A 17,009-nucleotide genomic window follows, 5' to 3' on the forward strand; every position below is an offset into this window, starting at 1 on the left:
AGCATCTAGAGGAAGCAATATTAAATAGTATATATAAATTATACTATATATATATTTTTTTGAATAACGGCTTTGCACATGCGAGAGAAAACTAAATATAATTTTACTCCTATATATTTTGCTCAATATGTCATGAGCTTCTTTCAGGCAGAAGATAGAAAAACTGGTAACAACATTTAAATTCAGAATAATACAAGAACGAGTCATACAGCATGCATATAATATCACCTGTCTCAGTCGCAGCTGTCATCCAACAGAAGGAAATACTATTAGAGTTCAGAGAAGTGGGAAGAGATCTATAATTAATTAATTAATTTTAAAATAATAAATAAATAAAAATATAAAAAATTATAAACAATTAACAGCAATCACTTTCCAAAACTTAGAAAGAGACATACAGTCTATTCAATGAAGATTAGGATGGTGATGCAGGGCTTCACGATTCAAAAAAAAAAAAAAAAAGGACAGTCAAATTTGAACCTACTGTGGTATAGCATCTTGGTATGATTCCAGTGAACTCTGTGTCTAGTGTCAATAGCATGAGAAACAAGGCCTGAACCTTCAGAATCCAATATTCTTATATAAGCTTGATATTCTTTGAGTCTAATATAACAGAACAGCCAGTTGGTCCAAAGTAGTAAAGATGACAAGAACAGGGTATTTGATATTGGAAAAGTTTTAAGAGTCAGTTTTGTTCAGGTCAATATAATGAATGTGCAGAATGTAAAATTATTTAACTTGTGCTATATTTTTAAATTGATTAATTATAAATCTATTCCCACTTCTCTGAACTCCAATAATATTTCCTGTTACTGGACAGTACAACTGAGACATATGATATTTATATGCACTCAGTGTGACTCATTCTTGTACTCAGAATTTAAATTTTTTTACCCGCTTTTCTGTCTTCTCCCTGAAAAAGGCTCATGACATATTGAGCAAAATACGAGGGTGGTCTGAAAAGTTCTTGGCTAAACAATGAAAAAATGAATTTATAATTTCAAAATTATTTTTATTTTTCAACATAATCATCCATCTTGCACAAAGACTAATACATTTATTCCAGCGATGCTCCAGTGCCATTATCCCGTCCCTATAGTGGTTCTCAGTAAGATCTGCAAAATACCCCTCTACAGCTGTAATCACCTCTTGATTCGAAGAAAAACGATGACCAGCAAGGAAGAGATTTAGTTTGGGGAAAAGAAAGAAGTCAGAGGGAGTCAAATCTGGGAATAGCATGGATGTTCCAACAATTCATAGTGCAGATCCCTTAATTTTCCCATTGCCAAAACACCTTTGTGGGCAGGTGCATTGTCCTGATGAAAGATGATTTTTTTTCTTCTGCAAACTGGGTATTTTCTCATGAATTTTTTCATCTAGTCTAGTTAAATGATCGGAATAATATTCCCGTTTTACGTTTTACCCTTTTCAAGTTATCGTTTTACCCTTTTCAAGTTAATTAATAAACAAAATGCCTTTAGCATCCCAAAACACCGATGCCATGACCTTTCCACCTGATGGAACCGAATGGCTTCTGTCCACTGTTTTGACTCTGGTGTGTAATGGTGAATCCAAGTCTCATCCATAGTAATAAATCGATGCACAAAATCAGTTTTATTCTTGTTAAAATGCTCCAGGCACTGTTCAGAGATTTTCATGTGAGTGCGTTTTTGATCTATGGTGAGCAAGCATGGCACCCATCTTGCACAAAGCTTTTTCATTTGCAATTCTTCATGCAAAATATATCCTACACGTTCTTTTGACATGACTATAGTCTCAGCAATTTCACACACTCTGACTCGTCGGTCATCCAATACCACATCGTGCACCTGATCAATGATTTCTGGTGTTGTTACACTTTTTTGGACGTCCTTCATGTGGATCATCCTCAAGGCTGGTATGGCCACGTTTAAACTCGGCAGCCCATTTCTTAATTGTTGAAAATGAAGGAGAAGAGTGCCCATAAACTTTAATGAACTTCGAATGAATTTTTTTTGGTGTTAAACCTTCTTTTACAAAGAATTTTATAACCACACGATACTCAATTTTATCCATTTCAAGGGATACAGACAACGCTTTTGCTTCAGGCAGCTGTATAAAACAAACTACTTGATAGGATGACTTGCAATTTCACATGGTTGCTTATGACAGATGTACGAACTTAGAAAAAATAATCTCTTGCTGATAGTGTTGCCATCTATGGTCGAGGCTGAGAACTTTTCAGACCACCCTCATATATGGAAGTAATAAATTATATTTAGTTTTCTTTTAGATGCATGAAGCTGTTATTAAAAAAAAAAAAATAAAATAAAAAATAAAAATAAAAAATACTGTGTGTGTAATGTGCACATCTCTATTAAACAACAAGTACTATTAAATTGTATACCTAAGGTAAGGAGAGTAAATCAAATAGGAGTTAGATGGATGAGTAGTATCATTAAACATGAGCTGCAAAAAAAAAAAAAAAAAAAAAAAAAAAAAGAAGTTATGGAGGACATATAAGGAGAAAAGTGACCAGCATGGTAAGGAAGGCAAAATCTGATCACAAGAAGAAACTAACTGAGCAGGCCAAAGGAAATTCCAAAGAGTTCTTTCATTACATGGAGGTAAGAGGAAGAATGACTATGGAAGAATAACTTAATGAGAGCTGATGGTGATGAGGTGACATAAGCAGATAAAATTGTTGACTTACTAAGTGACCAATGTTCAAGGATATATCATCAAAATGAGGTTAATGCTATGACATATATGACGGAGATTAATGTGAGAACAGGGATGAAATTGCAGAATCTCAATATAAATCAAGCTGATATCCCATCTATTCCCAAAGCTGTGGGATTAGATGGGATATCAGCTTGCATTTTGTGAAAGTATGCAACACAATCAGCAATGCCTCTTACTAGGCTCTTTAATTTAAGTCTCAGCTCTGGTAGAGCTCCAAGGCATTGGAAAGAGGGCAAAATAATTCCTTTGCATAAAAGAGGTTCTAAGACTGTAGTACAAATTATAGACCAATCAGAATCTCAGGAGTGGTAGTAAAAGTACTGGAAAAATTGGCCAAAAAGAGAATTCAAGAATGGGTGGATAAGAATATGATATTCTACGAAGGGCAACATGACTTTGTGAAGGGTCAGTCATGCCTAAGTAATTTATTAACTTTTTTTTTATAACAGAGTGACAGCTGAGTTGAATAAAGGAAATGGTTACTTGATGACTACATGGTTACATTATTGGATTTTGCAAAGCCATATGACAGAATACCACATGGAGCTCTGTTACACGAATTAGAACAATTCAGGATGGATATGACCCTTTTATCCACATAACTGGTTATGTGGATAAAAGGGTGCCTGCTGGACAGATATTAAAAAGTGGTATATGGAAGAGCAGAATCCAGGAGAAAACAGGTGACTAGTGGTGTGCTGAAAGGTTCAGTGCTAAGAACATTACCATTTAATTTATATATAAGTGATAAAGGAAATAATCTGAAAAGAAATACTCAGTTGTTTGCTGATGATGCAAAATTAGGTAGAGTGATAGTTAAGATAATTCCTGAATACAGGAATCTTATTCCTGTACACAAGATGTGGAGAGCTTGCAGGATGACTTAAATAGGTTGTTCGTATGTTCAAAAGATAATTGGCATCAGTTTAATGTGAGAATTGTAAAAAAAGCTACATACCACATTGATGAAACTGTGCTGCAGGAAAATAGATGAAGCCAGGGATTTAGGACTAGTGGTAGTAGACAGAATTGAAGTTTAGATATAGAGGGCATATTGCTAAGGTAGATCAAAATTATTTAGCTATTGAAGAACACACTAACAAATAGAGATAAGGAAGTTGTTATTCCTTTTTATCAGGCCTTGATATGTCCACATCTGGATTGCTATGCTCAGGTCTGGTCTCCTGGTTTTCTTGGGGATGAGGAAGTGATGGAGAAAATCCAGAGACTAGTGACCAAGATGATGACTCATCTGTGGAATGCTCCCTATGAGGATAGACTGAGGGCTTGTTGATTTCAAAATTTAGTTAGAAAAAAAAAAGGAGGGGGGGTATAACAGAAACATTTAAGTTACTTAAAGGGTTTCATAGGATTGATGCAGGAGAAATGTTTCAGACCTTGACTAGAAGGTGCAGAACAGAGATCATCCCTGGAAGTTGAGTAAAGGTGTAGCTAGTAAGGGTGTGAGGACTATATTTTTCGCTTGGAGTGTGGTCATTAAATGGAATGGGTTGCCCATGTCAGTTGTGAGTGCTTTGTCTGCTGATGGATTCAAGGAGAGATAAGAAAGATTGTGTGGACAGTTTGGGTCCCCCCACGATGAGTGTCCGAACTCATCACAAGGGACCCAAAGGAGGTGCCTGCACAATAGTAATAATAATAATAATATATTAATATTAATACATTAACATATTAATATAGGTTACTATATATAAAATTCTGTTTTATTTTACCTACCAAACCATTTTTGATTTGGAGCTATCCTAGCTACTGAGCCTGATGATAACGTGGCTTGAAATGGAGCTGGTCGGATGATTTTTCCTTTCTTATTCCTATATTGAAATTGTTTAAATAAAAATAAATGCATGCAATTTTTTTAAAATTATATATACAGGTATCCCTTGGTTAACGCAGTTAATTAATCCCTCGATGTTACCACGTATATCAAAATCGCATTAATCAAATCTAATAATCAATGGTAAAAAGTTCAATTTGTCCATGATCAATTACTATATTAATAATTCATTTTATATGGTACTCTTTTAGGAAAGATAAAAAATGAATGAAAAGGAAATGTTTAATAAATTCCTCTACCTACATTATTTACTGCAATTTTTTTATCAAAAAAGTTATCGAGTCGTTTGAACAGTTTTAGTTTTTTTCTTATCGGGATAAATTCTACGATAACAAGCAAAAATGGAAACAACAAAATATAATACACATAGCAATTAAAGGAACATAAATTCAAGGAACTATGAGAACCGAAAATTTTAATGTTTACAGTGGAGTCAACAGAGGCCAAAGAGCACAAGCAGGAGTCATGATTTGGATTTATAACTCCCTTTCGAAACAGTTAAAACATTATAAATTATGGAATGAAGGAATAATAGAAGCTAGAATAAAAATAGACAGTGGCTATTTAACAATAATTGGTTTATATGCCCCAGAAGAAGGAAGAGAACATGATAATATTGAATTTTGTAATCAGCTACAAAATATATATAATAAAATAAATAAAAATGATTACGTAATTTTAGCAGGAGACTTAAATGCAAGAATTGGAAACACGAAAATTAATAATAATATAGGAATACATGGAGAACATACTTTAAACAGGAATGGTAAAAAATTGATTGACTTTGTAGTTTATAATAACCTAAAAATAATGAATTCCTTCTATAAACATAAAGACATACATAAATATACTTGGGCAGCAAGAGAATGGAAATCAATATTAGATTATTTTATATTAAATGAAAAGACATCAAAATTTTCACTAGATGTTAGAGTTCACAGAGGATACGAAATAAGCAGTGACCACTTCCTTGTTAAAATAAAATTAAGATTACTACCTAAATGGCTACAAGTAACAAGAACAGAAAGAAAAATTGAAACATTTGTTTATAAAACTAGACTATTGAATGACACAAATATACAATGGCTATATGAACAAAGAATTAACCAATATCTAGATAAAATAAAACAAAATGAAGAAATAGAAATAGAATGGCTTAACATAAAAATGATACTAAATGCAGCAGCAAATGAAATTTTAGGAAAGGTCTTAGGAAAGACCAAAAAATTCAATAAAAGGGAAAAACTGAAGATCTGGGATGATACAATCAAAGAAATAATCAAAAAGAAAAAAGAAGCCTATCACAAATGGTTAAGCAGTAAAAGATTAGAAGATGAAATAGAATATAAAAGAATAAGAGCCATAGCTAAAAGAGAAATCAGAAAAAGACAAAGAATCATGGAACAAATTTGTTTCTAATTTAGAACATAATTTATATAAAATAAGGCCCAATGTATATAAGATTTTGAAACACTTAAATGCAGATACCAAAGAAAACATAAAATTAAACACCGAATTGAAATTAGAAAAATTTCTAAATTATTACACAGAATTATGGACAGACAAATATTTTAAAAAAGACAACTGGCAAACAATTAACGAAAATGAAAAGGAAATAACTAACGAAGAATTAGAAATCAGCCTGAAAGAAACAAGAACGGAAAATCACCTAGAGAAGATAAGCTAGGTTCAGAACTATATAAATATGCAGAAACAAGATTCAAAGAAAGACTCTTATTATTTTTAAATAAAATTTATTCAACTGGTATCCTCCCAATAGAATGGAAAAAAGCAATTGTGATTCTTATCTTTAAAAAAGGTAATAGAGATGACCCTAAAAACTATAGAAGTATCAGTATACTAAATTCCTGTTGCAAAATATATAGCAGAATCTTAAATAGCAAACTAATGAAATATTCCGAAAACTTTATTTTAGAAGTACAGAACAGATTTAGAAAAAGACGATCATGTATTGACCCGGCCTTTTGCCTAAAATTAATAATAGAGAAAAGAAGAGAATATAATTTAGAAACACATACTGCATTTATTGACTTTGAAAAAGCATTTGACAAAGTTAAAAGAAACATATTATTTAACATATTAAAAGAAAGACAAATACCAAATACAAATAAGATTAAATCACGAGCTATCATATACAAGAGAGATAAACCAAGGGGTCCGACAGGGATGTCCCCTCTCAGCAACTCTTTTTAATATCTACTTAAATGAAATAATAATAAAATGGAATACAAATTTACATCAAGGAATTAAACTTTCTCCTACAGTAAACTTAAACACTCTCCTCTTTGTCGACGACCAAATAATAATTACAAATTCTGAAGATAACTTACAGAAAGCTATTTTAGATCTAAATGAGATATCCAAAGATTATGGTATGATAATATCAACAGAAAAATCAAAAACTATGGCCTTTAAAGGACAAGATCCAGCAAGAGCTAAAATAGTAATAGATAACAATATCTTAGAACAGGTGAATTCATTTAAACTACCTAGGATGTATGATCACATATGAAAATGAAAAAGATATAAACGTAAAAATTGCAAAATATTTAAAAATAACAGGTGTAATTAACTCTATATTTAAACCAAACCTAGTTCAAAAACAAACCAGACCAAAAGTATACAATACATTAGCCCCTGCCAGTCTTAATGTATGGAAGCGAAATCTGGACAATAAAACAAAAAGACAAAGATTAACAACAGCAGAAATGAAGTTTATGAGAAAAACTGCAAAATATACCCCATTTGATCACAAAAGAAATGAAGAAATTATGAAAGAATTAAACCAAGAACCAGTAATAGAAAAAATTAAAAAATATAAACATAAATGGATGGAACATGTTCAAAGAATGAAAACAGAAAGATTACCAAAACAAGCCATTGGGAAAAAGAAAACCAGGACATCCTCTTAAACGATTCAGTGATGACTTCTAAGGCCGGAACAGGTCATGCTAGGCCTAAATCCTTAATACACATGATGATGATGATGATGATATAGAAACTACAAGAGTTTTGTGCCGAATATACAGAAACTAAAAATTTCAACAGATGCATGCATAAACAACCTTATGGGCAACTAGTAGTAAAAGTGGAGTAAGCTCCAGATCACTTTCCTTTGTATTTTCCATAATGTAAAGCACATCACCTAGAGGACATGCATTATAATTATTGAATCCAACATTATTTCATAGCCGAATATATATAGAAACTAAGAGTTTCGGCAGATACATGCATAAACAACCTTACGGGCGACTCATAGTAAAGGTGGAGTAAGCTCCAGGTCACTTTCCTTAGTATTTTCCATAATGTAAAGCACATCACCTAGAGGAGATGTATGATAAATAAGCCTTTGGCTCTCTATTTCAGTAATAAATTATGGTTTATTTATTTTCAGTTACAATCTGAATTATTGAACAAAGAATAAAAAAAAAACCAACTAAACCATACTGTACTGTTATTGGAGGTCGCAGTATCTCTCAGATACAATTTACTGTCAAATATCACAAACCTTTACATAGCATGTGTTAAACCAAACTGACAGCAAAAAATAGTGTGGGATATCACTCATAACATATTAATGCACAGCTACTCATGACTTCCAAGCTATACACTGAATTGTGTAAGAATATTTATATTCTTACATAATTCAGCATGTATCTGTCTAATATAAGAACATTTTGCATGTATCTGTCAGATCAGCTGTGAACTCTGCGAGGTTAAAGGCGCGTTAATCAAACATTGTATATCAAGGGGTTGCCGTAATTAGTTTCGCAGTGTTAATCAAATCCCGCATTAAGCAAAGGGATACTTGTATATCTATTATCAAACATTTACATAATTTGCATGTTACAAAAAAATTTGTTTTAGTTGCACAGGCATGGATTTTTTTAACCTTATAATTGAGGGGGGAAAAAAGGCAGCCCATTACTGAGAAAGTACAAGTTCTAAAAATAAATAACAGTTACTTTAGAAATAAATATTAAAAGCAAAATTTTCAGTCTAATTTCAAAACTATTTTCAAAGCAAACAGTTAAAGAGACAAAATACGACAGAATAACAATTTAAAATTATAAGGAGTGATATAATACATGATACCCATTGCAATAAGAGAGCTTGATCTTACTATTAGAATTCAAAGAAAAGACAATGAAATTGTAAAAATAATCATATAAAAAATTCTGAATATTTTTACGTATTAATTATGCTTGTTAGTTTTGTTTTCATACACGCAGTGTCTGCACTTGTGATGTGCTCGTTATGAAAATGTTATATTAGAAGTAACATGTAAAGAAGTAAAAAAAAATTGATATACTTACTAAACTGAATATTTGTGTTACTTATAAGAAAGTTTGTTGTGGTTTAAAAATGTTGAATTTTGTGTTTTGTGAAAGACTTTCTCTTAGCGCTAATGGATACAGAGAGTCAGCCATTTTATTGCAGTGTGTAGTTTCTGACTTTTGTGGAGTGTGCATGCTCCCGGAGAGGATTTGATGTGTGATTGACAACTGACAAGGAAAGCGTTGCGTATCCGAGTAACGGTTGTAAACAAGAGAGCATTCGGAAGTTTTTAGAACACTGGCCGGAAAATATTCAAGTTGGAAGGAACTTGATTTTTTTTGTGTGTGGCAGTCAGAAGAAATTTTATAGTGTATTCCAAAAAAGGAATAGTGAAATAATAGGTTTCAAGGAGGAATAAGTAATGAATAAAAGGAAATCTTGAAACTGTAAGTTTTTTTAAAGTGGAAAAAGTTAAGACTGTCATTTAGTATTGTGAATGAAAGAAGAACTTGTTGCTTACATTCTAAAGTGAATGTTTTTCTTAGAGAAAATATTGATAAGGAAGTTCTATAAGTATTAAGGATGCCTGAAAGTGAATGTTTAGAAAATATATTGATTAAGAAGATTTATAGGTATTAAGGATGCCTGATCTGATGAGTATTGCTACTAAAAGGAAACAAGATAGTCAAGAAGACTTTTATGTGTGTTACATTGATTGATGAAAAGGATCCTGAAAATGAAGTACAGAGCTGTATAACTTCTGAAAAAGAGCCTTAACAGAAAGAGAAAAAGACTATGAACATTTTTTTGTGATTGTGAAAGAAAAAGTGTTTAGTCTTAAGAGTAAGTTTATATTTTTAAATAAGGCCTTGAATCCATATAATCTGTAGTTATAGTTATGTATTATTGCTAGAAGTGTATATTTATTGTTTTAGTTTTATTAAATGTGTTTATTTTGTACTTGGTTTTGAGTAAATGATTAGTTGGATTCTGAAAGAGATAGTTAAAGTCATTGCACCAATTGGAGTGAACTTTTGTGCAATACAATTACATATAGGGACACTCGGAGTCAAAAATAAAAATAATTGTTAGTAAAAGAGATTTATATAATAAATCACCTCATAAGTATATAGTATAATTATTAACAAAGGCACAGCCGGTAGACTAAATAGTTAATAATATATATATATATATAATAGAAGAGGGAATAAATATAAAGCATATAAAAAATAACAAAATTACTGCATAAGGAGTATTGAGTAAGATAACTTTCCAAAATTGGAAAAATTTAAGAGAGTCAGTTTTATTCAGGTCAAAATAATGAATGTGGGGGTAGTAAAATTATTTGACTGTTATAAATGAGGAATACTTTTCCTGCCAAATAAATTTTACAAACAAATTAAAGGTACTGCAATGAGTTTTCTTATCTTTTCCTGGTTACTACATGGAATATTTAGAATATATACTTACCATCTTCTCTCCCAAGCCTTTTATATGGCTTTCATATATCATTGACATTTATGCAGTCTGGAAAACTTCTCTGAGTTCCATATTTTTCTTCAGAAAATTAATTTAGTCCATCCAAAGAAGACACCCTCCATTCCTGAGATATTCTCATCTAAAGATAACCTAATGACAGTCTTTAGTTTTCAGTATTCAGGAAGAAATCAAGTAGAGTAAAATATACTGATGCCACTTATCATCATCCATGTTAGAAGTCAGGCATTATCAAAACTTTAGTTTACTGTGCACACTCCTTATGCTGCACTGACTCTCTTCTGAAAGCAGAATTGTTTCATTAGAACCACCACTTTCATCTCCAATGACTACAAACCCAACATTATCACCAAAGTAATTGATAATTTTAGTTGTCATCCCATTCCTTCTCTTCAGAGAAAGTTTCTAGAGTTGCCATTTGTTATATGGTTATGTCTGAGAAACTTGCCGGAATTCTATGTCAGTTTAACCTTCAAATCTCCTTCTGTCTAATCTGAAGCATGTAATTCATTCTTACAGTCTTCTAAGGATAAACACTCCCCCCACCCCTTACTCTATGATCCAGGTGCTTCAGAGATCTTTGCATATCTGACCTCTCTTATTATTGGTAGACAGTTTGGTATACTCAAATATGTTTAGAAGAACATCAGAATTAAATCCAGACACAGGATACATTGGAATAAGACTAACATTTTTACAGAGGAGTTGATTTTTATTAGAAAGATTACATAAAAAAACCTTTGATGAAGTTCGCATTCATTATCCTAACCTGAACAAAAATAAATCTCAAATCTTTCTTTTTGGGGGGAAGGGGGAGTTATCTTAATAAATGCTCTTTGTGACTCTGTTAAATAATTTATTAATTGATAATAAGTTCGTTCTTTCCACTCAAAATATTCAATCCTCATCCACACCATGGCTCTCCAACAATTGTGCAGTCCAAGTCAAAAATTCAGTATAGCTCTAATGGCTCAAGCAAAAACTCCAGACTCTCAGCTATACTATAGCCTGTAACAAATGCATAATAAAATCATTAACAAATCCAAAACTGACTTTATATAACCAAATGCACTAAGCTTGCCCTCTTACTAAAATGGCAATCAATCCTTCTTGTCCGTTGCCAAGGCTGTGAGAGACACCTTTCCCCTTCCATGTTTCCACCTCTCTCATCCTGATGGTACAATGGTAATTCCTAAAGTTAACACATACCACTCGGCATCAGTCTTTTCCTCCAACTCTTGTTATGATGACCAAGGCAAATCTCCTCTCATATTCCACAATGCCAGAAAAGACATCAGAAAAATACTCAGCTGATGGTATTCATCCAATTGTACTAAAAGTTTGTGTTCCAGAACTAACATCCATCTTGCTATTGCCTCTATAAGTTTGTCATACTCATCTGCATCTACCTAACAGTCTGAAAGCAAGCCTTTAGGCAGGCTATTCCCAAAAAGAAAGATAAAAATCAACCATTGAATCATCACCCCTACTGTTATATTTTTGAAAATAATGGAAAAAGTCATCAATCAGTGACTAAGTGATAACTAATATGGCTTCCACCATTCTCTCTCCACAGATTTCCTAGCTAACCTTACTCACTGTTGAACAGTCACAGAAAATTTGGAGCAACTCAAGTGAGCGCTCTTGATATTTCCAAGAAACTTGATCAAGTCTGGAATTGCAGACTTCATACTAAGTTACTAACTTATATTACTTCTATCCTTTGTAAGTGGATTACCAGCTCTCTCAGGTTATTCATTGAAGATCATGGTATATGGTTTCCTTTTATCAGATTTTTTGATTAATGCTTAATTACTCAAAAAATAGTAGACTCGACTATACAAATATTACTGAAGAAAAAATGAAACAAATTGAAAACAAGAACCAAACCTTGGAGTCTAAGTGGCAAATTCTGAAGAAGACAGTGATTGATTCAGCTAGGGAGGTATGTGGTGAAGTTGTCTGCAAGGATAGAAAAATAAGAACACCAATGTGGACACAAGAAGTTAAAGAAGCAGTCCTGGAAAAGAAGAAAGCATACCAAAAGTTCCTAGCAAATAAGTCGATAGGTGCCCTAAAAGAATACAGAGAAAAATGCAGGAGAACTAAGCTGTGTGTAAAAGTAGCTAAACAAAAGTCATGGGAAGACATACATCTTTATATCAGGAAGTGGCAAAATGTTCTAGATACTGAAGAAGCTTAGAAATGGAGGAAAGAGTCAAAGATGATAAAGGTAACATGAAAACCAAATATAAGGATATCATAGATGTCTGGAGTAATTACTTTGAAAGATTGTTAAATGAACCAAGTAGTGACAAAACGATAATAGAGAATTTTCAAGAGGAATGCAAAGAGGAGTATATATATCAATACTTGAGGGAGAAAAAGCCATCAAAAACTAGAAATGTGGAAAGACAATTGGAGTAGGTGATATTCAAGCAGAAATGCTTAAGTATGGAGGTAAAAGTTTTACATTGGCTACATTGCATAATTCAGAGGGCCTGGTCAGAAAGTCGAATTTCCAATGATTGGAGTAGAGCTCTCATAGTGTCTATCTATTAAAAACGGAATAAAACTTCTTCTTCCCTTCAGGTATTAGACCTAGTGGCCTGTTACAGAGCTATCTTTAGCCCTTCTAAGCCGTACCCGTCCCGAGGATAAGGTGGCTAGCCCTATGCCTCCCGGTGTGTCCTATGTCTGTAGTTGTGTGTGTTCGTGGGGCCGGTTTGCCTGCTTGTGGGAGGAAAAACCCTCAGATAAACTAGGGAGAAAACCCTGCAGTCACACCCAAGACCATCTAACTTGGCTATGTCTGAGAAAGATCCTTAAGCTCCTCACTTCGATGATGGGAATCGAACCCGGGACCCAGGCATATGGTTGCGAAGCACACAGCCACTTAGCTAACTCCGTGGACATGGAATAAAACTGAATGTGAGAATTACAAAGGAATTCTCTACTAAGTGTTCCAGGTAAGATTTATGCAAACATACTTGAAAAGAGAAACTTGGAGAAGAACAAGCTGGGTTCAGGCCAAACAGAGGTTGTAAAGATCAGATTTTCACTTTAAGACAAATAGTTGAGAAACTGTGGAAATATGACAAGGATATGTACTTTAGTTTTGTAGATCTGGAAAAGGTATACGACAAGGTGCCCAGAGAAAAAGCTTCTGAAAACACTACAATTATATGGGGGGTGAATGGAACATTATACAGAGCAAATACATAGTATATTAAGTTGTCAATCAGCAGTTGGAAGTGAAGGAAATACAAGATGGTTGATGTAAAATCGGGGGTAAGACAAGGATGCAGATTATACCCACTCATAATCATCATCTGTATGGACTGCATTATGAAAAAAAGTAGCATGAAGCCTGATATTAGAATTGGGGATGTCAAACTTAACTGTATGCTTTATGCAAATGATGTACTCCCAAACTTATCTAGTGCAAGTCTCCAGGATTCTCTAACTAAATTGAATAACAGCTGTAAAATTTGGCATGAAAATGAGCAATAAAAAGACCAAAACTATGAAAATAGGCAGGAGCATAGAAAACTTCAGATGCATTCTGAATGGAGATCCTATAGAACAAGTAAAATATTTCATCTATTTAGGCACAGTTTTTTTAGTGAAGATGGCAGGTTAAATCTGGAAATAAACAACAGAACAAGCAAAGCTGATATGGTGAATAGCCAGCTGAATAAATTTATATGGAATAAGAGAGAGAAATTAGCCAAAACACCAAACTAGCAGTATACAAGACAGTGTTTAAACCGGTTTTAATTTATGGATCAGAGAGTTGAGTTAGAAATAAAGCACTTGATCAAAACTAGAGATCACATTTATGAGAGTTCTGAGAAAAATTAAGGGAGTGAACTGATGGCATCAATGGCAGAATCATATTAAAAATGAAGATAGTAGAAAGTAACTTGACATTATTAGCATTCAAGAATGTGTCAGCAGAGCTAATGTTATGGTCATTTAAATAAAATGAATGAAGAAAGGTTAGCAAAACAGGTGTTTGATGCCAAGATAGCAGGAAAGAGACCAAGAGGAAGACCAGGGTCTAAGTGGTTTGATTCAGTCAGAAGTGCCTTAGTAGCATAAAATGTTAGATATGACAATATTGGAGTGCTTCATAAGTAATAGACTGATTTAGAGAAAATTGTTGATTGGAAATTAATAATAATGTAAACTTAATCATGTAGTGCTGTCACAGTAACATGAACACCCTTGGGATACATATCAGAAAACTAATGATGTTCCCCAAATGCTCAGTACTGTCACCTACACTCTTTCTCCCATATTTCGATGATCTCTCTCTACATCCAATAATATTCATAGCTTTGCAGATGACAGGATTCACAGATGTGTTTCTTCATTTACAAAACTTTGTAATGCTCAAGTGATTTAGGCTTCAAGATCTTCTGTAACCAATGCCTTAAACACCGATCTCCTTGCTATTATAATTGGGGGTAAGGATAGCCTGGCAAGTTTTAATGCAACCAAAATGCAATCCTTTCTCATCACCTGAAAGACTGCACTTCTCTCTCTCTCTCTCTCTCTCTCACACTCACTTTTGACAATATTGCTTGCAAACCAAGATCACTGTTTCTCTTCTTGGGTTGACGTTCACAGATGGTCTATCCTGGCATAAACACATCACATCCACAGCCTCTTCAGCTCCCAGAATTTTTTTATTTTTTAAGATTATTCTTTTAATTATTAATATTTTCTCTTTAATATATTAGGCTCAATAGTCTGACATGACCAAGTAACATGGGTTTCACTTCACAGAAAGCTAATTAATGATCTGACAGGACAATCAATACTATCTGCATAGTCTGTATGTATGTCAACTTTACTCTGACTGGATTATGTCTTAAGCAAACAGAGTCACACTATCTCTGTAAGAGACCAGCTAACTTGCCTTAATTTGAAAAGCTGTTATAAAGGTTCACCCTAGGGAGTATTCAAACCCAGGCCTTTCTAACCAAAGGGCATTGTCATTCATATAAGCTAGAGTGACAAATCTTAAATAGAAATCATTATACTTATCTGATTTTTCAACTATTTGTCACAAAGTAAAAATCTGACCTTGGCAATCCCTGCTGACCGAAACCCAATTAATTTTTCATCAAATTTTCTACCTGCTATCATTCTTGGAACATTCAACAGAGAAATTCTTCTAGAATTCTTGCATTCAGTTTTATTTCCCTATTATAAATTAGTACAATGAGAGCTCTAATCTAATCATCTGGGATTCAACCATCTGACTAAATCTTTTAAATTATGCAGCACAGCCTCTGTAAACCTTTTATATCTCCATTTGATCATTTCAGGTTAGATTTCATTTATACCATTTGCCATGCTTTTGCTCTGGTTTCTAATAGCTATAATGTCTAAAATCCCACATTTCATTACTGGTATATAATACAAACAAACATCATTTTTAAATTTCACACTATTTATGTCGTGTAAGATTTTTTTTTTTTTTCACTATCATCCATATCACTAAATTCCTTGAAAGAATAGTTAATCATAGCATTTTTGTTTTGAAACTGTCAAAGCCATATCAGAATAAAAAAAAACTTTGATTAGTATAAATTTATAAAAATCAGTTCAGAAATAACACTGAATATTGATCTAAGTAATAAAAGGTTTCTTTTTTAATGTTTTCATTTTTTTTTTAAGTTTCATATACAAAACAGTGAAAATAATGATATTTTCTATATATATATATTAAAAAAAACTGAATATGGAAATAATATCGATAAAATGACATTGCCAAGCCACTTTTTTAAAAAAAAATATGGCTGTAAAAAAAAAAAAAAAAAAAAAAAAAAAACTTTCTACACGTTATAACAAGAAATAAACAATTTACCTTTTCGGCTTGTAATTTTTATACATTAACAAGCGATTAATGGTTGATTTATCTCGAAGGTGTGTTTGATTTGAACCTCTTGGTCTATCTATATATGATAAACAAATGAATACAGTTCCATTAATGCAGCATAATTATTCAAAATTATGATTAAACATTTTTTTTAATTATTTTACAACAGCAAAAATGAAAGTTATAAGAAAAAAAAAAAACTCCACAAAAAAATAAATAAATAAATCAATAAAAATCCATATGAAAACACAATTCAATATACACTGACTTAGAGAGAAAATAAAAACAATGCAGAATGATCTATTATTATTATTATTACGGGCAACTCCAGGGAGTCATTAGACTCATCGAGGGAGGCCCCAAATCATATTCATCACAACTATTTGACATTCATACAGTATCTATCATACCTCACCTTAAACTCATTCACTGTCACAGCATCCACCACAGACTCTGGGAGCGCATTCCACTCATTCACCACTCTAAAAGTAAAAAACCCAGCTCTAACACCTTTACTAACAACACTTTTGCTCAGTTTCCATGGATGTCCCCTAGTCCTCCCACAACCAGCCCTGTTCTCAAAAATATCTTCTGAATTAATTTTATAGAAACCCTTCAGTAATTTGAATGTCTCAATTATATCTCCCCTCCTCTGCCTATCAACCAATTTTTGCAACCCACAAATCCTCAACCTGTTCTCATAAGGTTCATTCCACAGACCTGCTATCATCTTGGTCACTC

General features: G+C 32.8%; 1 protein-coding gene across 2 annotated transcripts in view; it reads right to left on the bottom strand.

The window, feature by feature from the left end:
* The window catches only part of Ns2 (nucleostemin 2), a 208,449-nt gene that overhangs the window by 186,867 nt on the left and 4,573 nt on the right, over positions 1–17,009 (bottom strand). For both annotated transcript variants that reach the window (XM_090391934.1, XM_090391935.1), the window contains exons 2-3: positions 16,257–16,344; positions 4,462–4,556 (exon numbers count right to left, since the gene is read on the bottom strand). In XM_090391934.1, coding sequence (XP_090248060.1) covers positions 4,462–4,556; positions 16,257–16,344 — 183 coding nt within the window. The remainder of the gene's footprint in view (positions 1–4,461; positions 4,557–16,256; positions 16,345–17,009) is intronic.

This window comes from Typopeltis vanoorti, chromosome 4 (genome assembly GCF_054136105.1).
Source record: "Typopeltis vanoorti isolate ZY-2024b chromosome 4, IOZ_Tvanoo_1.0, whole genome shotgun sequence".
Lineage (NCBI taxonomy): Eukaryota > Metazoa > Arthropoda > Arachnida > Uropygi > Thelyphonidae > Typopeltis > Typopeltis vanoorti.